The 23,731-nt window shown below is 44.4% G+C and overlaps 1 protein-coding gene and 1 pseudogene across 1 annotated transcript; one reads left to right on the top strand and one right to left on the bottom strand.

Moving 5' to 3' along the window:
* Positions 1-35: 35 nt before the first annotated feature.
* On the bottom strand, positions 36-7,014 carry LOC128846196 (olfactory receptor 6C75-like; annotated as a pseudogene).
* A 4,853-nt stretch (positions 7,015-11,867) lies between these two features.
* On the top strand, positions 11,868-12,797 carry LOC128845935 (olfactory receptor 49-like). The gene has a single exon (XM_054045036.1). The coding sequence runs from the start codon at positions 11,868-11,870 to the stop codon at positions 12,795-12,797; it is 930 nt and encodes a 309-aa protein (XP_053901011.1).
* The last annotated feature ends 10,934 nt before the right edge of the window (positions 12,798-23,731 follow it).

Genomic DNA, 23,731 nt, shown 5'->3' with positions numbered 1-23,731 from the left:
CCAGTCTAAACCTCCCTTGCTGCAATTTTTGCCCATTACTTCTTGTCCTGTCCTCTGTGGGTAAGAAGAACAATTTACCACCCTCTACCTTACATAACATAAGAACATAAGAACAGCCATACTGAGTCAGACTAAAGGTCCATCTAGCCCAGTATCCTGTCTTCTGACAGTGGCCAGTGCCAGGTGCCCCTGAGGGAATGAACAGAACAGGGAATCATCCACCTATCCATCCCCTGTGGCTCATTCCCAGCTTCTGGCAAACAGAGGCTAGGGACACCATCCCTGCCCATCCTGGCTAATTGTAATTGATGGACCTAACCTTAGGCACTTAGAAAATGCTTGGCCACAGATGTCCCTCAGACCCTGTTTGACTTGTTCTTTGTGGCGAGCGTAAATATAGGGGATAAACAGTACAGCCAACACACAGTACAGAAAAGACACATCTTTGTCAAAGTCCCAAGTGCCCCACTTATCTGGTCGGATGTACCTGAAGATGGCACTACTCTACAATATCACAACAACCAGGAGGTGAGCAAGCAGATTGAAAAGGCCTTTTTCCTTCCTGTGGTGGATGGGATGCGCATGATAGTACAGATGATACAGCCATAGGAAATTATGGTGACTGTTAAAGTGCCAGGTAAGACCACTACAGCTGCAACCAAGAGCATTACCTCAATGTGTCCCGTGTCCCAGCAGGAGAGTTGGAGCAATGCGGCTGTATCGCAGTAGAAGTGGTTTATGACATTGGGGCCACAGAACGGTAACAGCACAACCATAAATGCTGCAGGAAAGCACAAGAGAAAACTCAACACCCAGCAGCCCAGCACTAACTGGAAGCAGACACTGCCATTCATGATGGTGCCATAACGCAAGGGGTGGCAGATAGCCATGTAGCGGTCAAAGGTCATGACAATTCCCATGGCAAAACATAGAGGCACCCAGGAGGAAGAACAACCACAGTTGAAGGAAATAACCAGGGAGGGGAATAGATTTTCTCTCTGTCAGGAGGCTGTGGAGGAACCTGGGCATGATGACGGAGGTGAAGCAGATTTCCAAGAGGCAGAAGTTCCTGGGGAAGAAATACATGGGGGACTGGAGGCGATGGTCCCTGAGGGGGAGGGTGACAACAATGATGTTTCCCATTATGGACAGCAGGAAGACAACTAATAGAACCACACACAGGATGATGTTTAAATGACGGTTGCTGGACAAGCCCAAGAGGATGAACTCCTCCACAGTGATTCTTCATTTCTGGCTCATCTTTAAAGAAAAAAAATACAAACATCAAAACCAGAGTGGATAGCACCATGGGGACAGAATACACTCAGGGGAAACTCGATGTCTAAATAGAAAACATCTCTTCAATGGGTGGTGGGTGCCCAGCAGAGAAATTGGAACCGAGCAGAGGATCTCAGAGGACAATCACTGAGAATTGCAAAGAGGGAGGGAGAGAGAGAGCTGGAGGGGAAGGAAAAATGAAAATATTTTCTTTTTTAAAACCATACATTTTTACTTTTTTTTTCATAGAAACACAGATTATAAACCTAGAGGGCACCATTCTGATAATCTAGTCTGATCTCCTGTATGACACAAGCCAGAGACCTTTCCCTGAATTAACTCCTGTTCTGCACCTCCTTTCGAAAAACATGATTTTAAAAAATGTGATGGTGGAAAATCCACCACAAAGCTCAGAAAGTTGTTTCAATGATGAAATGCCCTCACTGCTAATTTTTATTTGTTTGTGTTCTTTCCATGTCATTGATGAAAATATTTAAAAGTACATGACCAAGAATCGACCCCAGTAAAAACATACCCGCTCAGTGATGACTGCCCTGATACATTTCCATTTGGAGTCCTTTCACTTAGACACTGTTTAATCCATTTAATGTGTGCTGTGTTAATTGTGTATCATTCTAGTTTCTTAATCACAATGTCAAAAATCTAATAAAAAATAGTATCTGTCTTTAGAAAAGGGGAAGAAAGGAACATGGGGAATTATAGACCAGTCAGCCTAACTTTGTTACCTGGAAAGATACTGGAACAAATTTTTAAACGATCAAATTTAAAGCACTTAGAGGATAATGGGGTTTTAAGAAACAGCCAGCATGGATTTGTGAAGAACAAATCATGCCATACAAATCTAATGTCCCTTGGCACAGTTACTGGCCTGGTGGATAGTTGGGAACCTCTAGATGTGATTATATCCTGATTTTAGTTAATGCTTTTGACACAGTCCCACATGACATTCTCACAGGCAAATTAGGAAAATGTGGTCCAGATGAAATATAAGGTGAGTGCAAAATTCATTGAAAGACTATACTCAAAGCACAGCTTTCAGTGATTCACTGTCAAAGTGGGAGGACCTAGCCAGCGGACTCCCACAACAGTGTGTCCTTGCTCTGATACTTTTCAATATTTTCATTAATGACTTAGATAATGGAGTGGAGAGTAGGCTTATTACATTTGTGGATGACACCAAGCTGGGAGGGGGACAGGATTAGTATTCAAAATGTCCTCTCCAAATTGGAGAGGGATAGCTCAGTGGTTTGAGCATTGGCCTGCTAAACCCAGCATTGTGAGTTCAATCCTTGAGGGGGCCATTTAGGGATTTGGGGATTGGTCCCCCTTTGAGCAGGGGGTTGGACTAGATGACCTCCTGAGGTCCCTTCCAACCCTAATAATCTGTGAAATGTACAAGTTGAAATTCAATAAATACAAGTAGAAGGTACAACACTTAGGAAGAAAAAAAAATCCAATGCACAACCCCAAAATGGGGACTCTCTGGCAAAGAGATGATACTGCTGAAAAGCAGGTAGGGGTCAGAGTAGATCAAAAATTGAGCATGAGCCAATAATGTGATGCTGCTGCAAAAAAAGGCTAATATAATTCTGGGGTGTAATAATATAGTGGTGTTGCTGTAAGACTTGGGAGGTAATTGTCCCACTCTTCTTGTCACTCGTGAGACCTGGGCTGAACTACAGTGTCCGGATCTGGATGCCTCACTTAAAAGAAAGATGTGGAGAAATTGGAGAGAGTCTAGAGGAGAGAAACCAAAACAATACAAGATTTAGAAAACCTGACCTATGAGGAAAGGTTAAAATAAACAAGGCCTATTCAGTTTTGAGAAAAGAAGACTGAGGGGAGACTCGGTAACAGTCTTTAAATATATTAAAGGCTGCTCTAAAGAGGACAATGACCAGTGGTTCTTCATAGAATATCAGGGTTGGACGGGACCTCAAGAGGTCATCTAGTCCAACCCCCTGCTCAAAGCAGGACTAATTCCCAACTAAATCATCCCAGCCAGGGCTTTGTCAAGCCGGGCCTTAAAAACCTCCAAGAAAGGAGACTCCACCACCTCCCTAGGTTATGCATTCCAGTGTTTCACCACCCTCCTAGTGAAATAGTTTTTCCTAATATCCAACCTGGACCTCCCCCACTGCAACTTGAGACCATTGCTCCTTGTTCTGTCATCTGCCACCACTGAGAACAGCCGAGCTCCATCCTCTTTGGAACCCCCCTTCAGGTAGTTGAAGGCTGCTATCAAATCCCCCCTCATTCTTCTCTTCTGGAGACTAAACAATCCCAGTTCCCTCAGCCTCTCCTCATAAGTCATGTTCTCCAGACCCCTAATCATTTTTGTTCCCCTCCGCTGGACTCTTTCCAATTTTTCCACATCCTTCTTGTAGTGTGGGGCCCAAAACTGGACACAGTATTCCAGATGAGGCCTCACCAATGTCGAATAAAGGGGAACGATCACGTTCCTCGATCTGCTGGCAATGCCCCTACTTATACAGCCCAAAATGCCGTTAGCTTTCTTGGCAACAAGAGCACACTGTTGACTCATATCCAGCTTCTCGTCCACTGTGACCCCTAGGTCCTTTTCTGCAGAACTGCTGCCTAGCCACTCGGTCCCTAGTCTGTAGCAGTGCATGGGATTCTTCCGTCCTAAGTGCAGGACTCTGCACTTGTCCTTGTTGAACCTCATCAGGTTTTTTTTGGCCCAATCCTCTAATTTGTCTAGGTCCCTCTGTATCCGATCCCTACCCTCTAGTGTATCTACCACGCCTCCTAGTTTAGTGTCATCTGCAAACTTGCTGAGAGTGCAGTCCACACCATCCTCCAGATCATTAATAAAGATATTAAACAAAACCGGCCCCAGAATTGACCCTTGGGGCACTCCGCTTGAAACCGGCAGCCAACTAGACATGGAGCCATTGATCACTACCCGTTGAGCCCGACGATCTAGCCAGCTTTCTATCCACCTTACAGTCCATTCATCCAGCCCATACTTCTTTAACTTGGCGGCAAGAATACTGTGGGAGACCGTATCAAAAGCTTTGCTAAAATCAAGAAATAACAAATCCACTGCTTTCCCCTCATCCACAGAGCCAGTTATCTCATCATAGAAGGCAATTAAGTTAGTCAGGCACGACTTCCCCTTCGTGAATCCATGCTGACTGTTCCTGATCACTTTCCTCTCCTCTAAACTTTTCATAATTGATTCCTTGAGGACCTGCTCCATGATTTTTCCAGCGACTGAGGTGAGGCTGACTGGCCTGTAGTTCCCCGGATCCTCCTTGTTCCCTATGTTAAAGATGGGCACTACATTAGCCTTTTTCCAGTCATCTGGGACCTCCCCCGATCGCCATGAGTTTTCAAAAATAATGGCTAATGGCTCTGCAATCTCACGCGCCAACTCCTTTAGCACCCTCGGATGCAGCGCATCCGGCCCCATGGACTTGTGCACGTCCAGTTTTTCTAAATAGTCCCGAACCACTTCTTCTCCACAGAGGGCTGGTCACCTTCTCCCCATACTGTACTGCCAAGTGCATCAATCTGGGAGCTGACCTTGTGCGTGAAGACAGAGGCAAAAAAATCCTTGATTACATTAGCTTTTTCCACATCCTCGGTCACTAGGTTGCCTCCCTCATACAGTAAGGGGCCCACACTTTCCTTGACTTTCTTCTTGTTGCTAACATACCTGAAGAAATCCTTCTTGTTACTCTTAACATCTCTTGCTAACTGCAACTCCAAGTGTGATTTGGCCTTCCTGATTTCACTCCTGCACGCCTGAGCAATATTTTTATACTCCTCCCTGGTCATTTGTCCAATCTTCCACTTCTTGTAAGCTTCTTTTTTGCATTTAAGATCAGCAAGGATTTCACTGTTTAGCCAAGCTGGTTGCCTGCCATATTTACTATTCTTTCTACACATCGGGATGTTTTGTTCCTGCAACCGCAATAAGGATTCTTTAAAATACAGCCAGCTCTCCTGGACCCCTTTGCCCTTCGTGTTATTCTCCCAGGGGATCCTGCCCATCTGTTCCCTGAGGGAGTCAAAGTCTGCTTTTCTGAAGTCCAGGGGCCATATTCTGCGCCTCTCCTTTCTTCCTTGTGTCAGGATCCTGAACTCGACCATCTCATGGTCACTGCCTCCCAGGTTCCCATCCACTTTTGCTTCCCCTACTAATTCTTCCCTGTTTGTGAGCAGCAGGTCAAGAAAAGCTCTGCCCCTAGTTAGTTCCTCCAGCACTTGCACCAGGAAATTGTCCCCTACACTTTCCAAAAACTTCCTGGATTGTCTCTGCACCGCTGTATTGCTCTCCCAGCAGATATCAGGGTGATTAAAGTCTCCCATGAGAACCAGGGCCTGCGATCTAACAACTTCTGCTAATTGCCAGAAGAAAGCCTCGTCCACCTCATCCCCCTGGCCTGGTGGTCTATAGCAGACTCCAACCACGACATCACCCTTGTTGCTCCCACTTCTCAACTTTATCCAGAGACTCTCAGGTTTTTCTGCAGTTTCATACCGGAGCTCTGAGCAGTCATACTGCTCTCTTACATACAGTACAACTCCCCCACCTTTTCTGCCCTGCCTGTCCTTCCTGAACAGTTTATATCCATCCATGACAGTACTCCAGTCATGTGAGTTATCCCACCAAGTCTCTGTTATTCCAATCACATCGTAGTTCCCTGACTGTGCCAGGACTTCCAGTTCTCCCTGCTTGTTTCCCAGGCTTCTTGCATTTGTGTATAGTTTAAAGCCCTCCTCACTAGGTTAGCCAGCCTGCTGGCGAAGATGCTCTTCCCTCTCTTCGTTAGGTGGAGCCCGTCTCTGCCTAGCACTCCTCCTTCTTGGAACACCATCCTATGGTCGAAGAATCCAAAGCCTTCTCTCCGACACCACCTGCGTAGCCATTCGTTGACTTCCACGATTCGACGGTCTCTACCCAGGCCTTTTCCTTGCACAGGGAGGATGGACGAGAACACCACTTGCGCCTCAAACTCCTTTATCCTTCTTCCCAGAGCCACGTAGTCTGCAGTGATCCGCTCAAGGTCATTCTTGGCAGTATCATTGGTGCCCACGTGGAGAAGCAGGAAGGGGTAGCGATCCGAGGGTTTGATGAGTCTCGGCAGTCTCTCCGTCACATCGTGTATCCTAGCTCCTGGCAAGCAGCAGACCTCTCGGTTTTCCCGGTCGGGGCTGCAGATAGATGACTCAGTCCCCCTGAGGAGGGAGTCCCCGACCACCACCACCCTCCTCCTCCTCTTGGGAGTGGTGGTCGTGGAACCCCCATCCCTAGGACAGTGCATCTTTTGCCTTCCAATCGGTGGAGTCTCCTTCTGCTTCCTTCCCTCAGTTGGGTCATCTAGTCCACTCTCTGCATTAGTACCTGTAGAGAGAACATGGAAACGATTGCTCACCTGTATCTCCATTGCTGGTGCATGGACGCTCCTCTTTCTCCTTCTGGAGGTCACATGCTGCCAAACCTCTTCACAATCCTTCTGTCCCTGCTGAGGTGAAGCCAATCGCCAAAAGCGAGAAGTTCCTGAGGAAAAAATACATGGGCGTGTGGAGGCGCCGGTTGACCAGAGTGATGGAGATAATGAGAATATTTCCTGCTATGGTCAAGATGTAGGTGAAAAGTAACAAAACGAAGAGCAGGATCTGCAGCCAGACAACATCTGTGAAGCCCAGAAGGATAAACTCTGTCACTGCAGTTTGGTTCTCCATTGTGGCTGCTCACTTACCTGGTGTTTGAACAAAGATGCAAATTTCATGTGATCTACGATATCTAGCAATGGATCATGTAGTGAACTAGTCTCAAAAGTAATAAGTTATACTAATGTAACAATGAACTTTCCATGCCTGGTCTTAGATCTATGAATTCCATGTCATGCAATGAAACTGAGCATAGAGATTGTATGTAGTGATTGATACCTGTGGAAAATGCATGACTCTATTTCCAGTTCCCATTTATTTATTTTCAATCCCCATGATTATTTTTCCTCTCTCACTGGTACTGCTATTCCTTGAGACCAACTGGCTAATGAGCACTACAGCATCTCTGGGGATACTAGGACAGGATCTTGATGGCACCGCTTTTCTCTCTGAAAAGAAAGCAAACAGGTAGAACTGAAGGGGAAAATTCCATCTCAATTGTTTGTTTGCTTTTTCTTACCCCCAGAAAATGTCTTTTGTTATTAAATGGAAATTGACCTGAAATATGGAAAATTGTGGGGGTATTCCTTAAATTATTCATATTTTACAAACTGAAATTTACATCTAAGAAAGAAAGGAATAGCTGAGCTGACAAAAATTGGGGCAGGGAGTGCTGGGGTGGGTAAATGGTGGGTTTGGGGTTTTTAGTGAAAGTCCAAAACATTTCTATGAATGTTTTCGACAAAATAAAAATCATTTTCATCTGGCAGGGTTTTTTTAGGGAATAAAAGTGACTTCCCATCCAGGCTCCATTGCCTCTAGGAGACAGGGCTCATTTTCATGGGGCAGATTGTGACAAATTTACTCCAGCTGAGTAGAACTTTGCTCCATGACCAGTCTCCTGGGGCTAAATTATGATTTGGACTATGAAGCCCTACAGAGAAGTCCGGCGATCCCTCCCACTCATGTGCAAAATGCATGGACTTTGGGACTGAGATTGCAGAATTCAGCTGTCCGTATGAGGATTTCATAAAGTGGTTGTAATACGGGCCCACTGAAATCAGTAGGTCCGCCTGCAGATACTAGTCATTGCAGTTAAGGCTGGCTCACTCATGGCCCATGCAAGCATTGTTATTAATAATGGTTATTATTGGTATGAATTAGTTTTGTGGCAGAGCACACAGGCATCTGGTCGGAGGTCAGAGCCTCACTCTGAAGACATAGTCAACTCATGTGGAAGTTAACGTGGACTTCACTAGACTAGCCCTGCAGTAGCAGCAGTTGCACTGACAAAGAACCTCCATTTCTAAAGCCATGTATGATTAACTGTTCTGTTTTCTTCCCCAAGATAGTCCAACATGTTGGTTCTCTGTACTAGAAGCAGGTGTGGCAGAATTCAGTTGTTAGCATTTTAATAATTTTCACAGATAATATCAATGTTCATTTTAAGTACTTTTTTCTATATAACAAGTTTCAGAGTAACAGCCGTGTTAGTCTGTATCCGCAAAAAGAAGAACAGGAGTACTTGTGGCACCTTAGAGACTAACAAATTTATTAGAGCATAAGCTTTCGTGGACTACAGCCCACTTCTTCGGATGCATATAGAATGGAACAAATAATGAGGAGATATATATACACACATACAGAGAGCATAAACAGGTGGGAGTTGTCTTACTAACTCTGAGAGGCCAATTAATTAAGAGAAAGAAAAAAAAAACTTTTGAAGTGATAATCAAGCTAGCCGAGTACAGACAGTGTGATAAGAAGTGTGAGAGTACTTACAAGGGGAGATAGTCAACGTTTGTAATGGCTCAGCCATTCCCAGTCCTTATTCAAACCGGAGTTGATTGTGTCTAGTTTGCATATCAATTCTAGCTCTGCAGTCTCTCTTTGGAGTCTGTTTTTGAAGTTTTTCTGTTGTAATATAGCCACCCGCAGGTCTGTCACTGAATGACCAGACAGGTTAAAGTGTTCTCCCACTGGTTTTTGAGTATTTTGATTCCTGATGTCAGATTTGTGTCCATTAATTCTTTTGCGTAGAGACTGTCCGGTTTGGCCAATGTACATGGCAGAGGGGCATTGCTGGCACATGATGGCATAGATCACATTGGTAGATGTGCAGGTGAACGAGCCCCTGATGGTATGGCTGATGTGATTAGGTCCTATGATGATGTCACTTGAATAGATATGTGGACAGAGTTGGCATCGGGGTTTGTTACAAGGATAGGTTCCTGGGTTAGTGGTTTTGTTCAGTGATGTGTGGTTGCTGGTGAGTATTTGCTCACCAGCAACCACTCATCACTGAACAAAACCACTAACCCAGGAACCTATCCTTGTAACAAACCCCGATGCCAACTCTGTCCACATATCTATTCAAGTGAGCAACCACTGCTACCCCTAGCTGCAAAGCCAAGCGAATGGGTGAGATGGCTTATTGCAAAATGGGAATCTCTGAGAAATAAGAGACCTTCTTGTTCTGTGTATTCAAACTCCTAGAGAAATACTGTTGAAAAAGTAGAGCTTTTGAGAAAAGAAGTGTTTGGAGAGGTGCATGGGACCCAATCTGCAAAGACACAGGACTTTTCTCCACGTTCTGTTTGTGATGCGGAGAGCAGGTGTCTCTGCTGACGAATGTTTGTGTCCTCACTCTCCATTTTCCAACTCTGTAAGTACTTCTCCGTGGCCACCAGCATCTTAACATTGTCTGAGAGGCCTCTGGAGCCAGTGTTAGGCTCTCAATTGACTTTGAAGACCATTGGATCGGACCCTGCAGGTCCAAGCTGGGTAATGTGACTGACTTAAAATTTAGCCATTCAAGCTATGCTTCTATTCAATACAAGGGGGAGGCGGGTGTCTCTGTGGGACGGGAATGAAACCAGAGTTTAGGGAGGAAAATCCTTCCTAATTTGTAACCAATATGTTGTGTTAGAGCAATGTCCGGCTGAATCTGCAGCCAGCCAGAAGCAGTAGCTTGCCCAGAACATGAGCATCTGCCATTTACTTCTATCGAACTTTGAAACCCAGTGACATTATCTTCATTGGCAGGAAAACAATTGATCTTAGAGAAAATACATATCCAGCACTGATGGTTGCCATGTCTGATTTCAGGGTGGGGTGTAACAGAAGAGAGAGTCCCTGTCATAGGAAGTGTGGGGTGGACAAGAAGGATTCACATCCAAGATCCATTCTACATGCATCCGAAGAAGTGGGCTGTAGTCCACGAAAGCTTATGCTCTAATAAATTTGTTAGTCTCTAAGGTGCCACAAGTACTCCTGTTCTTCTTTTTATCCAAGATCTTGTCAACCTAACATCACTGGGTGATTCCCTGATCTGTTCAATCCCTTTGGAGCACCTGGCATTGGCCACTGTCGGCAGACAGGATACTGGGCTAGATGGACCTTTGGTCTGACCCAGTCTGGCCGTTCTTATGTTCTTAACATTGCAACTACCCTATTCACTTGTAGGTCTGGTGGAAAAGCAGGAGAACATGGGATGAGCCAGGTAATTAAACTCCCATGAGCCTGACATTGACCATGGATAAAATTATAGAGTGGCAGATCTGGGACTCGATTAACATACAAATAGAGGCAGATAACAGAATTAATTCCAGTCAGCGTGGGTTCATGGACGTACATTCAGCCCAACTAACCTGAGAGCTTTGTTTCATGTCATTACAAGTTTGTTTGATGATGGTAATAATGCTGATGCAATATGTTTAGATTTCTGTAAGGCATTTGATGTGATACAGAATGATACAGAACCATAGAAATGTCGGGTTGGAAGGGAACTTGAAAGGTCATCTTTTCCATCCCTCCTGTGCTGAGGCAGGACAAATATATCTAGGCTGTATTCTAACCTTGTCATCATTTTTGTTGCAGTCTTGTGGACCCTCTCCAATTTGTCCACAACTTTATTTAAGTGTGGACTACACAGCTGGACAGTGCACTCCAGCTGAGGTCTCACCAGTATTGAGTCACTTACCTCCTGTGTCTCACATACAACAGTCCCGTTAATACACCCCGGTATGATATTGGCCTTTTCTCAACAGCATCGGATTGCGGACACAGATTCCATTTGTGAGGCAATATAACCCCAAGGACCTTTTCAGGAGTACTACCTACTTGCCAGCTAGTCCCATTTTCCTGTGCATTTGATATTTTTCTTCCTAAATCTAGTACTTTGCACTTGTTGGCTATTACTTAAAACCCTGTTATCCTCTAGGTGCTTACAACTTGATCGTTTAATAATTTGTTCCGGTATCTTTCCAAGTATCACAGTTAGACTGCTTGGTCTATAACTCCCCAGGTCCCCTTTGTTTCCCCTTTTTAAGGCAGGGACTATTTTTTATTTGATTTTTTACATTGTGATTAAGAAACTAAAATGATACACAATTAACATGGTGCAAACTGAAGAGATTTAAAACACGTCTAACTGAAAAGTGGAATTCTATATGGGCAATCATCATTGAGCATGGGTGTTTTTAGAGGGGTCCCACAGGGATCGGTTCTTGGCCCAGTACTTTTAAATTATTTTTATCACTGACCTGGAATAAACCAAAAACAAAACTTTCACAGACAGGATATTTAACCTTTGGAACAACTTTCCAAGCCTTCTGGTGGATTTTCCATCACTGGAAATTTTAAAACCAATATTAGATTTTTTTTTTTAATGTTGGATGTTTATTTAATTCAGAGACGTTCCTTGGTCCATTCTATATAGGAAGTCAGAATAGATGATCATACTGGTGCCTTCTGTCCTTAAAAATCTATAATAAATTGTGGTAAAACGTATGACTTTTTCAAAGAAATTATTAAAGAGATTAGTTCTATTTATGTGTAGAATTTTTCTTCAGGCGTTCTGTCCTTATTGGCCTATTGGTGCTGGTTTTGACATGGTTTATTTTTTCTTTAAAGATGAGTGAAGAATGAAGAACCAGACCATGGTGGTGGAATTCATCATTGTGGGACTGTCCAGCAACCACCATGTCAACATCATCCTGTTCATGGTTCTATCAGTTGTCTTCTTCTTGACTGTGACGGGGAACATTGCTGTTGTCACGCTCTCCTTGGTGGACCATCGCCTCCAATCGCCCATGTATTTCTTCCTCAGGAACTTCTCCCTCTTGGAAATCTGCTTCAGCTTAGTCATCATGCCCAGGTTCCTCTACAGCCTCCTGACAGAGAGAAAATCTATTTCCCTCCCTGGTTGTTTTCTTCAGTTGTTGTTATTCTTTGTCCTGGGATCCTGTATATTTTTCCATGTGGGTATGATGTCCTTTGACCGCTACGTGGCTATCTGCCATCCCTTGCGTTACGGCACCATCATGAATGGCAGGGTCTGCTTCCAGTTAGTGCTGGGCTGCTGGGTGATGAGTTTACTAATAATGTTTCCCCCAGCCTTTATGGCCGTCCTGGTGCCATTCTGTGGCCCCAATGTCATAAACCACTTTTATTGTGATACAGCCGCATTGCTCCAACTCTCCTGCATAGACACGGGACACATTGAGGTAATGCTTTTGCTTTCAACTTCACTTCTCATACTTGGAAATTTCACAGTCACTATCATTTCTTATGGCTGTATCATCTGTACTATCATGCGCATCCCATCCACCACAGGAAGGAAAAAGGCCTTTTCCACCTGCTCTGCTCACCTCCTGGTTGTTGTGATATTGTACAGTAGCTCCATCTTCAGGTATGTCCGAAGAAGTCAGCGGGGAGCACAAGAATTTGACAAATTTGTGGCCTTTTTCTTCTCTGTGGTGGCCCAACTCTTTAACCCCTACATCTATGCTCTCCGCAACAAACAAGTCAAACAGGCCCTGAAAGACATCTGCGTCAGAGCATTTTCTAAGTGAGGCTCTCATGAAAATCCCAAACCACAAAGAGGCAGGCAGGCACAGAACCTGGATGGTCATTGGGTTCATGCCAGGCTCCCCAATGGACTTTGGGGTCCTGAGCTGTACATAGGAGTGTTATTTCCCCCTAGCTAGATGCCTAGGATATAAGGCCAAAATGGACTATTTGATCATCAAGTCTACCTTCAGTATAAAACAGGCCTTAGAATTCCACCCAGTTAGCTATATGGTGAGCCTAGTAACTTGTGTCTCATGAAAGCATGTTTTCCTGTAGGGAATTCAGTCTTGATTGGAATCCTTCAAGAGATGGAGAGTCTACCACCTCCTTGGTTGTTTGTTCTAAAAGAGGAATGTTTTGGATTATTCTTGCTGAAATTAAAAAATTACAAAATGTATTTGGGGTTGAACTATATATCTATAGTGACAAAGTTCCTCCTCTATCTTGGTGGATCCTGCGCTTATTGGCGGATTTTCTTGCCTCAGAGATTCACCATGTGGGTTGGGGAACAGCCCAGAGACCTTCCCCTCTGGAAGAACCCACAGTCCAGGTCAATTGGGAGGTTTGGGGGGAACCCGGGCCCGCCCTCTACTCCGGGTTCCAGCCCAGGGCCCTGTGGACTGCAGCTGTCTATAGTGCCTCCTGTAACAGCTACATGACAGCTACAACTCCCTGGGCTATTTCCCCATGGCCTCCTCCAAACACCTTCCTTATTCTCACCACAGGACCTTCCTCCTGGTGTCTAATAACGCTTGTGCTCCTCAGTCCTCCAGCAGCACACCCTCTCACTCTCAGCTCCTTGCACCTCTTGCTCCCAGCTCCTCACACTCCCACCACAAACTGAAGTGAGCTCCTTTTAAAACCCAGGTGCCTTGATTAGCCTGCCTTAATTGATTCTAGCAGCTTCTTCTTAATTGGCTCCATGTATCCTAATTAGCCTGCCTGCCTTAACTGGTTCTAGCAGGTTCCTGATTACTCTAGTGCAGCCCCTGCTCTGGTCACTCAGGGAACAGAAAACTACTCATCCAGTGGCCGATATATTTACCCTCTACCAGACTCTTGTACCCCACTGGTCTGGGTCTGTCACAATACATGCACTCAATTTTGGGACAATATATTATTTGAAAATGAAAAAAGAAAACCTTATATGTGAAAAATCTTGAAACAAAATATTTTGAATTTTTCAAATTATTTTTTGCAATCTTTTTAATTTTTGGCCAAAACTGTTCAGGCTGAAATCACAAATGCTTTTCCTTGACTTGCCACTGGATTTTTTACTGATTAATTATTCATCTGAAAAATTTCACACAGGTCTGTTTCTAATTTCAGATTGTCTGGCTTTCATGTCCAGCCAATTTAACTTGTTCTGCCTTTCTCTGCTAAGTTGTTGTAGCTGTGCTGGTCCCAAGGTATTAGAGACAAGGTGGGTGAGGTAATGTCTTTGACTGCACCAACTTCCGTTGGTGAGAGATACAAGCTTTTGAGCGACTCAGAGCTCTTCATCAGGTCTCCCCCTTGCTCAGTACAAGGGATACAAGGAACACCCCTCATGAAATATTCAACCCCACAGGAGGGATAAATGGCTCCTCACAGAGTCTGAAATAGCTACTTAGGCTAGGTCTACATTGGGGGATTGATTTAAGATATGCAAATTCAGCTAAACGAATAGCGTAGCTGAATTCGACATATCCTATTCGACTTACCCCGCCCTGATGATGGCAGCAAATCGACCGCCGTGGCTCTCCTGTTCACAGCACTTACTCCTCCTGACAAGGTGGGAGTATGCGCGTCGATTCGGGGATCGATTTATCTGTCTAGATGAGACGTGATAAATCGATCCCCAAGAGATCGATTTCTACCCGCCAATCTGGGCGGGTAGTGTAGACTAGCCCTTAGTTGCTAAGATCTGTGCACATCCTGTTGTATCTGTTACCTCGTCTCTCGTACCCTGTCTTGGCTGCTTGTTTGTACCAATTCCCTGTCATGCCGTCTTTACAAATTATCAATAGTAGCACTGCGTTTCTTGTAACTCTTAGATACTCAGACTGAGATCAGCATCCATTTCCACTGGGCATTAAGAGAACCCATGTCAATGTTGATTTTATAATCTAATGAATAGAGATGACTATTAGGGAGAGATGTTTGGTTTCCTATTTGATTTTGCAAAGTGATATATTCAAAGGCACAAATAGAGGTGAGGGGACAATCTCACTCCACTGAAGTCGTTCTTGCTTCAAAGGTCATTTACCCAGCTTGTCATTTTGACAATCTCACCACACCCTTTTTATGCCTCCACTGGGTTAGACATTCCATGAAATATGAGCCACTTTCCTTCAGTGAAGTTCCCTCCATGGTTTATTCCCACACTTCCAGTCATTGCTCATACACTATTCGTACATTGACAACATCCTCCAATTGGCCAATGATACCAGATCACATCACTGACCTTCAAATTTTTAAAGAAGCACCTTCAGACTTTCCTCCATGCTACCCCTCATGACTGGGAACAACGCTGGTAAACATCTACTAAATACATCATTGACCTCCTATCAAACTCCCCTTCGCTGTGATTCCTAGCAAACAAACTTGACTACACTAAGGCAGCTCTTTTGCTTAAAGCGCTGTCCATCACACTGCCCAACATTCTCTCATTGGTTCCTGATGCTCCCCTCTTTTTTCACTTATTGTGTCTTGTGTTATACATGTATCCTCTTTTGGGCTGGGACCATGGCTTTGGTCTATGTTTGTACAGCGCCTAGCACAGTGGGTCATGCTTTATGACTGGCACTCTTTGGGATGGCCACAATACACATTATAGATAATACAAAAACATGAAGTGAGTAGGCATGTTTCTAGAGACTTCAGTGGGGGCAGGCTGGCTAACCTAGTGAGGAGGGCTTTAAACTAGGTTCATCGGGGGAAGGAGACCAAAGCCCTGAGGTAAGTGGGGAAATGGGATCCTGGGAGGAAGCACAAGCAGGAGAGCGCAAGAGAGGAGGACTCCTGGCTCATGCTGAGAAAGAGGGACCATTGATGAGTTATCTTAAGTGCCTATACACAAATGCAAGAAGCCTGGGAAACAAGCAGGGAGAACTGGAAGTCCTGGCACAGTCAGGGAACTATGATGTGATTGGAATAACAGAGACTTGGTGGGATAACTCACATGACTGGAGTACTGTCATGGATGGATATAAACTGCTCAGGAAGGACAGGCAGGGCAGAAAAGGTGGGGGAGATGCGTTGAATGTAAGAGAGGAGTATGACTGCTCAGAGCTCCGGTATGAAACTGCAGAAAAACCTGAGAGTCTCTGGATAAAGTTGAGAAGTGTGAGCAACAAGGGTGATGTCGTGGTTGGAGTCTGCTATAGACCACCAGGCCAGGGGGATGAGGTGGACGAGGCTTTCTTCTGGCAACTAGCAGAAGTTGCAAGATCGCAGGCCCTGGTTCTCATGGGAGACTTTAATCACCCTGATATCTGCTAGGAGAGCAATACAGCGGTGCACAGACAAACCAGGAAGTTTTTAGAAAGTGTAGGGGACAATTTCCTGGTGCAAGTGCTGGAGGAACCAACTAGAGGCAGAGCTTTTCTTGACCTGCTGCTCACAAACAGGGAAGAATTAGTAGGGGAAGCAAAACTGGATGGGAACCTGGGAGGCAGTGACCATGAGATGGTCGAGTTCAGGATCCTGACACAAGGAAGAAAGGAGAGCAGCAGAATACGGACCCTGGACTTCAGAAAAGCAGACTTTGACTCCCTCAGGGAACAGATGGGCAGGATCCCCTCGGAGAATAACATGAAGGGCAAAGGGGTCCAGGAGAGCTGGCTGTATTTTAAAGAATCCTTATTGAGGTTGCAGGAACAAACCATCCCGATGTGTAGAAAGAATAGTAAATATGGCAGGCAACCAGCTTGGCTAAACAGTGAAATCCTTGCTGATCTTAAACGCAAAAAAGAGGCTTATAAGGAGTGGAAGATTGGACAAATGACCAGCGAGGAGTATAAAAATATTGCTCAGGCGTGCAGGAGTGAAATCAGGAAGGCCAAATCACACTTGGAGTTGCAGTTAGCAAGAGATGTTAAGAGTAACAAGAAGGGTTTCTTCAGGTATGTTAGCAACAAGAAGAAAATCAAGGAAAGTGTGGGCCCCTTACTGAATGAGGGAGGCAACCTAGTGACCGAGGGTGTGGAAAAAGCTAATGTACTCAATGATTTTTTTGCCTCTGTCTTCACGAACAAGGTCAGCTCCCAGATTGCTGCACTGGGCAGTACAGTATGGGGAGAAGGTGACCAGCCCTCTGTGGAGAAAGAAGTGGTTCGGGACTATTTAGAAAAGCTGGACGTGCACAAGTCCATGGGGCCGGATGCGCTGCCTCCGAGGGTGCTAAAGGAGTTGGCGGGTGAGATTGGAGAGCCATTAGCCATTATTTTTGATAACTCATGGCGATCAGGGGAGGTCCCAGATGACTGGGAAAAGGCTAATGTAGTGCCCATCTTTAAAAAAGGGAAGAAGGAGGATCTGGGGAACTACAGGCCAGTCAGCCTCACCTCAGTCCCTGGAAAAATCACGGAGCAGGTCCTCAAGGAATCAATTATGAAACATTTAGAGGAGAGGAAAGTGATCAGGAACAGTCAGCATGGATTCACGAAGGGGAAGTCATGCATGACTAACCTAATTGCCTTCTATGATGAGATAACTGGCTCTGTGGATGAGGGGAAAGCAGTGGATCTGTTATTCCTTGACTTTAGCAAAGCTTTTGATACGGTCTCCCACAGTATTCTTGCCGCCAAGTTAAAGAAGTATGGGCTGGATGAATGGACTGTAAGGTGGATAGAAAGCTGGCTAGATCGTCGGGCTCAACGGGTAGTGATCAATGGCTCCATGTCTAGTTGGCAGCCGGTTTCAAGCGGAGTGCCCCAAGGGTCGGTCCTGGGGACGGTTTTGTTTAATATCTTCATTAATGATCTGGAGGATGGTGTGGACTGCACTCTCAGCAAGTTTGCAGATGACACTAAACTAGGAGGCGTGGTAGATACACTAGAGGGTAGGGATCGGATACAGCGGGACCTAGACAAATTAGAGGATTGGGCAGAAAAAAACCTGATGAGGTTCAACAAGGACAAGTGCAGAGTCCTGCACTTAGGACGGAAGAATCCCCTGCACTGCTACAAACTAGGGACCGAATGGCTAGGTAGCAGTTCTGCAGAAAAGGACCTAGGGGTCACAGTGGACGAGAAGCTGGATATGAGTCAACAGTGTGCTCTTGTTGCCAAGAAGGCTAACGGCATTTTGGGCTGTATAAGTAGGGGCATTGCCAGCAGATCGAGGAACGTGATCGTTCCCCTTTATTCGACATTGGTGAGGCCTCATCTGGAATACTGTGTCCAGTTTTGGGCCCCACACTACAAGAAGGATGTGGAAAAATTGGAAAGAGTCCAACGGAGGGCAACAAAAATGATTAGGGGTCTGGAGCACATGACTTATGAGGAGAGGCTGAGGGAACTGGGATTGTTTAGTCTGCAGAAGAGAAGAATGAGGGGGGATTTGATAGCTGCTTTCAACTATCTGAAGGGGGGTTCCAAAGAGGATGGAGCTCGACTGTTCTCAGTGGTGGCAGATGACAGAACAAGGAGTAATGGTCTCAAGTTGCCGTGGGGGAGGTTTAGGTTGGATATTAGGAAACACTATTTCACTAGGAGGGTGGTGAAGCAGTGGAATGTGTTACCTAGGGAGATGGTGGAGTCTCCTTCCTGGAGGGTTTTAAGGCCTGGCTTGACAAAGCCCTGGCTGGAATGATTTAGTTGGGAATTGGTCCTGCTTTGAGCAGGGGGTTGGAATAGATGACCTCTTGAGGTCCCTTCCAACCCTGATATTCTATGATTCTATGATTCTATGATGTCACTTCTGTTGTTCACTTGGAATTCACCTTCAATGAATCTTGAAGCCATAACTCCCCTTCATGCTTTGGGGAATTACCCTTGTACCGATGCAGGAAATTTCTCCCTTAGAAGTGACTGAAAAGAGGAAAATGAACTGCAAAGCTCCTGCACGAGGCTCAATCGCAATGAATTGGTGTAAGGAACATGGTTACTCCTCCTATTTTGCAAGGAAACCAACGGCATTGTATGTGGTGTGTTAGAATAATAAAGCTTCTGTTCTCAATATGCGTCATTCTTTGGGACACCTTCAACTCCATTCCATGGCCAGCTGGTCCTCTGGTGGTTGGGTCATTCTGGAGACCTGGATTTGACATATCCAAAGTTTCTGTGCTGAGGGTCTGTGCTTAATTATCCTACCATTTCTTGGAGGAATTATTTTCTGTGCAATAGCCCCAGTGTAAAAGCAGAGAAAGGATGTTCTTATGGTTAAGAAACCAGCATGTCTCTTGGATAAGCTGGTTTGAACCCCACATCACAGTGAAATTTAGTGGATGATGGGTGTGTTAGTCCTTTCTAAAATCCAGTTCTCTCACTGTATGTCTCAGTTCCCCATCTCAGAAATGGAGATAAAATCTGTTCATCGATCTCTGTAGTGTGAGGTTCTCAAATCCATTTCTGCCTGAATGAAGATATTTAGGCACCTAATGGGATTTCCCCATGGCACTTAAAACTCATTAATTTCAATGGGAGGAAGATGCCTCAAATGCTTTTAAAAATCCCACTAGCTTCCTATATACCTTGCACTATCTGACCCTAACTGACTTGCCCAAGGTCACGGAGAAGGACTCTGGCAGAGGTTGGGAATTCAACACTGATTTCCTGAGTCGTGTTCTTACCACAGTAGTATCAGTCATATGACTACCTGACTTTTCTGTATGTTTTCTGTGTCTTGCCATGAAAACACGTGAGATGGGAAATGGTGACCGAACCCTTTGAATGCCCGATGGGGAAAAGAGAAACATAACTTTGTCCTGCTCTTTCCGAAGGGATTTCTCAAAGTGTTGTCATCAAAGCTCTTTATCTAATTGGTCTCAGGGGTCCCAGCCAGCAACTGTAGATAAAAACATCAGAGACTACAACTATTACAGATGGGAATTGGAAAAGGAGGGGTAATGTGATGCAGGCAGTGATCACCCACATTTATCCCGGTATTCTCGTATACAGAAAGGCATAAATTAAGAAACCTAAATTGGAGAATCTCAACTCAGCAGCTGCAGGGTTTGTGTGATAATTTTGTTTCTTGTTCCGGGTATTTCTAAGCTCTCCGGTATCACGGGGCGTGAGGGGGAATGCCCAGCATATGACGGCAGGGGTGGGATTTTGAAGTGATAATGCTTTGAAGAGCTCGGTGGATAATCTTACTGTTTTGTTTTGTGTCATGAGATTGAAATCCCAGTTCCATTGTGCCAGGCAAAGCGGGTCACTGACCCAACATTTTACAGTCTTGATGTAAAATGAGATTCAGATATATGGCTATGATAAAAAGAACAGTTTGTGGCCAGCGAGTGCAATTTAAGACTGAGAAGCGTATGATAAATGTGACACGGTGAGGTAATGCACAACGGCTGCCGTTCTTGAGTGTCTCACTGATAGCATGACACAGGTCAGGTCAGAAGCTGGATTCGAAGGCAGACAATGGGTTAAGAGATTTTTACAGGATACGAGTTTGTGAGGTTTGCTTTCACCTTAGCAGACACAATGCCACTGCCATTATCCTAGGAATCCCCATTAAAGAATATATTTAATTAGGGAAATGCTAGATTTCTTTCATTGTCTTGGTCAAGTGGTATCTGGGAGCCCAAAACCCATTGTAAAAAAATCCACAAACCCAAGCTAATAGCTGGTATGGCTTATTGCAAAATGGGCACCTCGGAGGAATAAGTTCCCTCAAACGCCTAGAGAAATACTGTTGAAAAAGCAGAGCTATTGAAAGAGGGAGGGTTTGGGGAGGCTCACCCAGGACCCAGTTTGAGAAAAGCCAGGGAGCTTCTGCAGGTTGTGTGTGATGCGCACAGAAGCCCTCCCCACTGATGTACATTTGTGTCCTCATTCTCCATGTCTCCAACTCTGTAAGTACCTCTGCACGGGCAGCTTCGCAGAGTGAATCCAAACCACACTGGAGCCTACGGGAAGCTCTCTATTGACTCTGGAGAAGTTTGGATCAGACCCTGAAGATCTAAGCAGGGTGATCCAACTGATATAAAATGTAGCCATTCAAACAACATGTCTGGTCAATTGAAGAGGAGGCGTTGGGTGTCTGTGATGGAAGGGAATGAAGCCAGGAACTTCTAAGGAATTACTAAGCTAATTTGTAATGTTTACCTGAATCTGCAGACAGGCTGGAAAAAATAACTTGGAGAGAACAATGAAGATCTCCCATTCACTTCAATGGGATTATGAATACCAAGAAAGTTATTTTTAGTGCCAGCATAGCTGTCTATCTTGCCACCTGTCCCTTTAGCAGAAAGATGCTCTCAAAAATACTTATCCATCACTATTGGCTGTAGTATCTGATTTCAGAGTGGGGTGGGCAGGAAGTAATTCACATCCAAGACAGCCTGAATTCCCAAATGTCCTCTTCACACGTCTAATGGTGGAAAAGGAGGGGTAACTGGGATGAGCCAAGTAATTAAACTCCTGTGAGCCTGAGATAGATGCTGGGCAAATCATGGAGCACCTGATATGGGACTCAATCTGTATAGAAGTAGATGAGAGGAAAAGAATTAAGTCCAATCAGCATGGGCTTATGACAAATAGATTCTGTCAAATTAACCTGATATGTTTTTTGTTGGTGACATCACAAGTTTGGTTTATAAAGGTAATAATGTTGATGTCCTCCATTTAGCCTTCTGAATAGCACTTGAGGTGGTACAAATGAGACAGACTCTCTGAAATGTAGGGTTGGAAGGGACCTTGAGCGGTCATCTAATCCATCCGCAGAGCTGAAGCAGGACTAAGTAAACCTAGGCCATGCCTGACAGGTGTTTGTCTAATCTTCCATTAGAAACTGTCAATGATGGGGATTCCACAACCTCCTGCAGTAATGTATTCCCGTAATTAACTATTCTTTCAGTTAGAAAGTTTTCCCTAATATTGAACCTAAATCACACTTTTTGGAGATTCAGCCCATTTCTCCTTCTCCTGCATTCAGTGGATATGGAGAACAATTGTTCCCCATCCTCTTTTCTCATGTTAAAGTTTTCTAGGCCTTTTATCCTTTTTGTGTCACTCTTCTAGATCCTCTCCAATTAGTTCCCATTTTTTTCAACGTGTGGAATCCAGAACAGGAAACAGTACTGCTGCTGAAATGCCACCAGGGCAGAGTAGAGTAGGACAATTACCTCCCGTATCTTACATACGACCCTCCTGTCAATATACCCCAGAATGATATTAGCCTTTTTTGCAACTGCATCACCTTGCTGACTCACATCCCATTTGTGATCCACTATACCACCCACATCCTTTTCAGCAGTACTGCCTCTTAGCCAGTTAATCCCCATTTTGCAGATGTGAGTTTTGATATTTTTCTTCCTAAGTGTAGAACTTTGCACTTGTTTTGATTGAAGTCCATCTTTTTGATTTCATACCAATTCTTCAATTTGTCAAGGTTGTTTTGATTTCTAATCCTGTTCTTCCAAGTGCCAGGAATCTCTCCCAGGCAGGTTTCATCTGCAGATTTTGTAAACAGACTCTCCACTCTGTTATCCATGCCATTAATGAAAATATTGAATTCTACTGGACCCAGGACAGACGCTTATGGGACCTGACTAGATACTTTCCCCCACTTTGACGTTGAACCACTGCTAGCTACTTTGTGAGTTCAGCCTTTCAATCAATTTTGCACCCACCTTACAGTAATTTCATCTAAACCACATTTCCCTATTTTGCTTATGAGAATGGTATGTGCAAGGAATGGGCGACAGGGGATGGATCACTGGATGATTCCCTGTTCTGGTCATTCCCTCTGGGGCACCTGGCACTGGCCACTGCCGCAAGACAGGATGCTGGGCTAGATGGACCTTTGGTCTGACGCAGTATGGCCATTCTTATGTTCTTATGTGTCAGAAGCCTTACTAAAATCAAGATATATCACATCTACAGCTTCCCAACTCTCCACCAGACCAGTAACCATATGAAAGAAGGAAATTAGATTGATTTAGCATGATTTGTTCTTGAGAAATTTGTTCGCTATGATTGAACACCCTAATATCCTCTAGATGCTTATAACTTGATTGTTGAATAATTTGTTCCAGTATCTTTCTAGGTATAGAAGTTAGGCTGACTGGTCTATAATTCCACAGCTCCTCTTTGTTTCCCCTTTTTAAATACAGGGACTATTTTTTATTTCATTTTTGACATTGTGATTAAGAAACTAGAATGATACACAATTAACATGGCACAGATTAAATGGACTAAAAGGTGGGTACTGAACAGTCTCAAACTGGAATTATATATGGGCAATCATCATTGAGTGTGGGTGTTTTTAGTGGGGTCCCACAGGGTTTGATTCTTGGACCTGTACTTTTTAATATTTGTATCAATGACCTGGAAGAAAACAAACAATCAAAACTTTCACAGTGAGGGTATGTAATCATTGGAACAACTTGATGGATTTTCCATCACTGGAAATTTTAAAATAAAGATTGGAAGTTTTTTTAAAAAGCGACACTCTAGTTCTAACAGTAGCTAGTTCAGGGAAGTTCCTCACTCTCTTCTGTACGGAGGTCAGAACAGATGTTCACACTGGTTCCTTCTGGCCTTTTTCATGTATGAAAAATTGAAGTAAAATTTATGAATTTTTAAAAGAAGAAATTTTCATTCTCCCTTTCTCTCCAGTTCTCCCCCTCTCTCTCCAGCTATCAGTAATTGGTTTAGTTGTTCTATCAGGATTGTTTCATTGAGCCCATGTTTGTTAGGCATTGTGGTGGGGCGACTCCCCACCCCAGTAATCGGGGGTTCAAAGCAGCCCTGGAGAGGGCTGCAACTGGAAAAGCTGG

Source organism: Malaclemys terrapin, chromosome 12 (assembly GCF_027887155.1).
Source record: "Malaclemys terrapin pileata isolate rMalTer1 chromosome 12, rMalTer1.hap1, whole genome shotgun sequence".
NCBI lineage: Eukaryota > Metazoa > Chordata > Testudines > Emydidae > Malaclemys > Malaclemys terrapin.
The sequence above is the reverse complement of the archived record's forward strand: the minus strand, read 5'-3'. Positions and strand labels throughout refer to the sequence as shown.

Coding starts and splice junctions, on each gene's coding strand:
- LOC128845935 (XM_054045036.1), top strand. CDS start 11,868: ATGAAGAACCAGACCATGGTGGTGGAATTCATCATTGTGGGACTGTCC.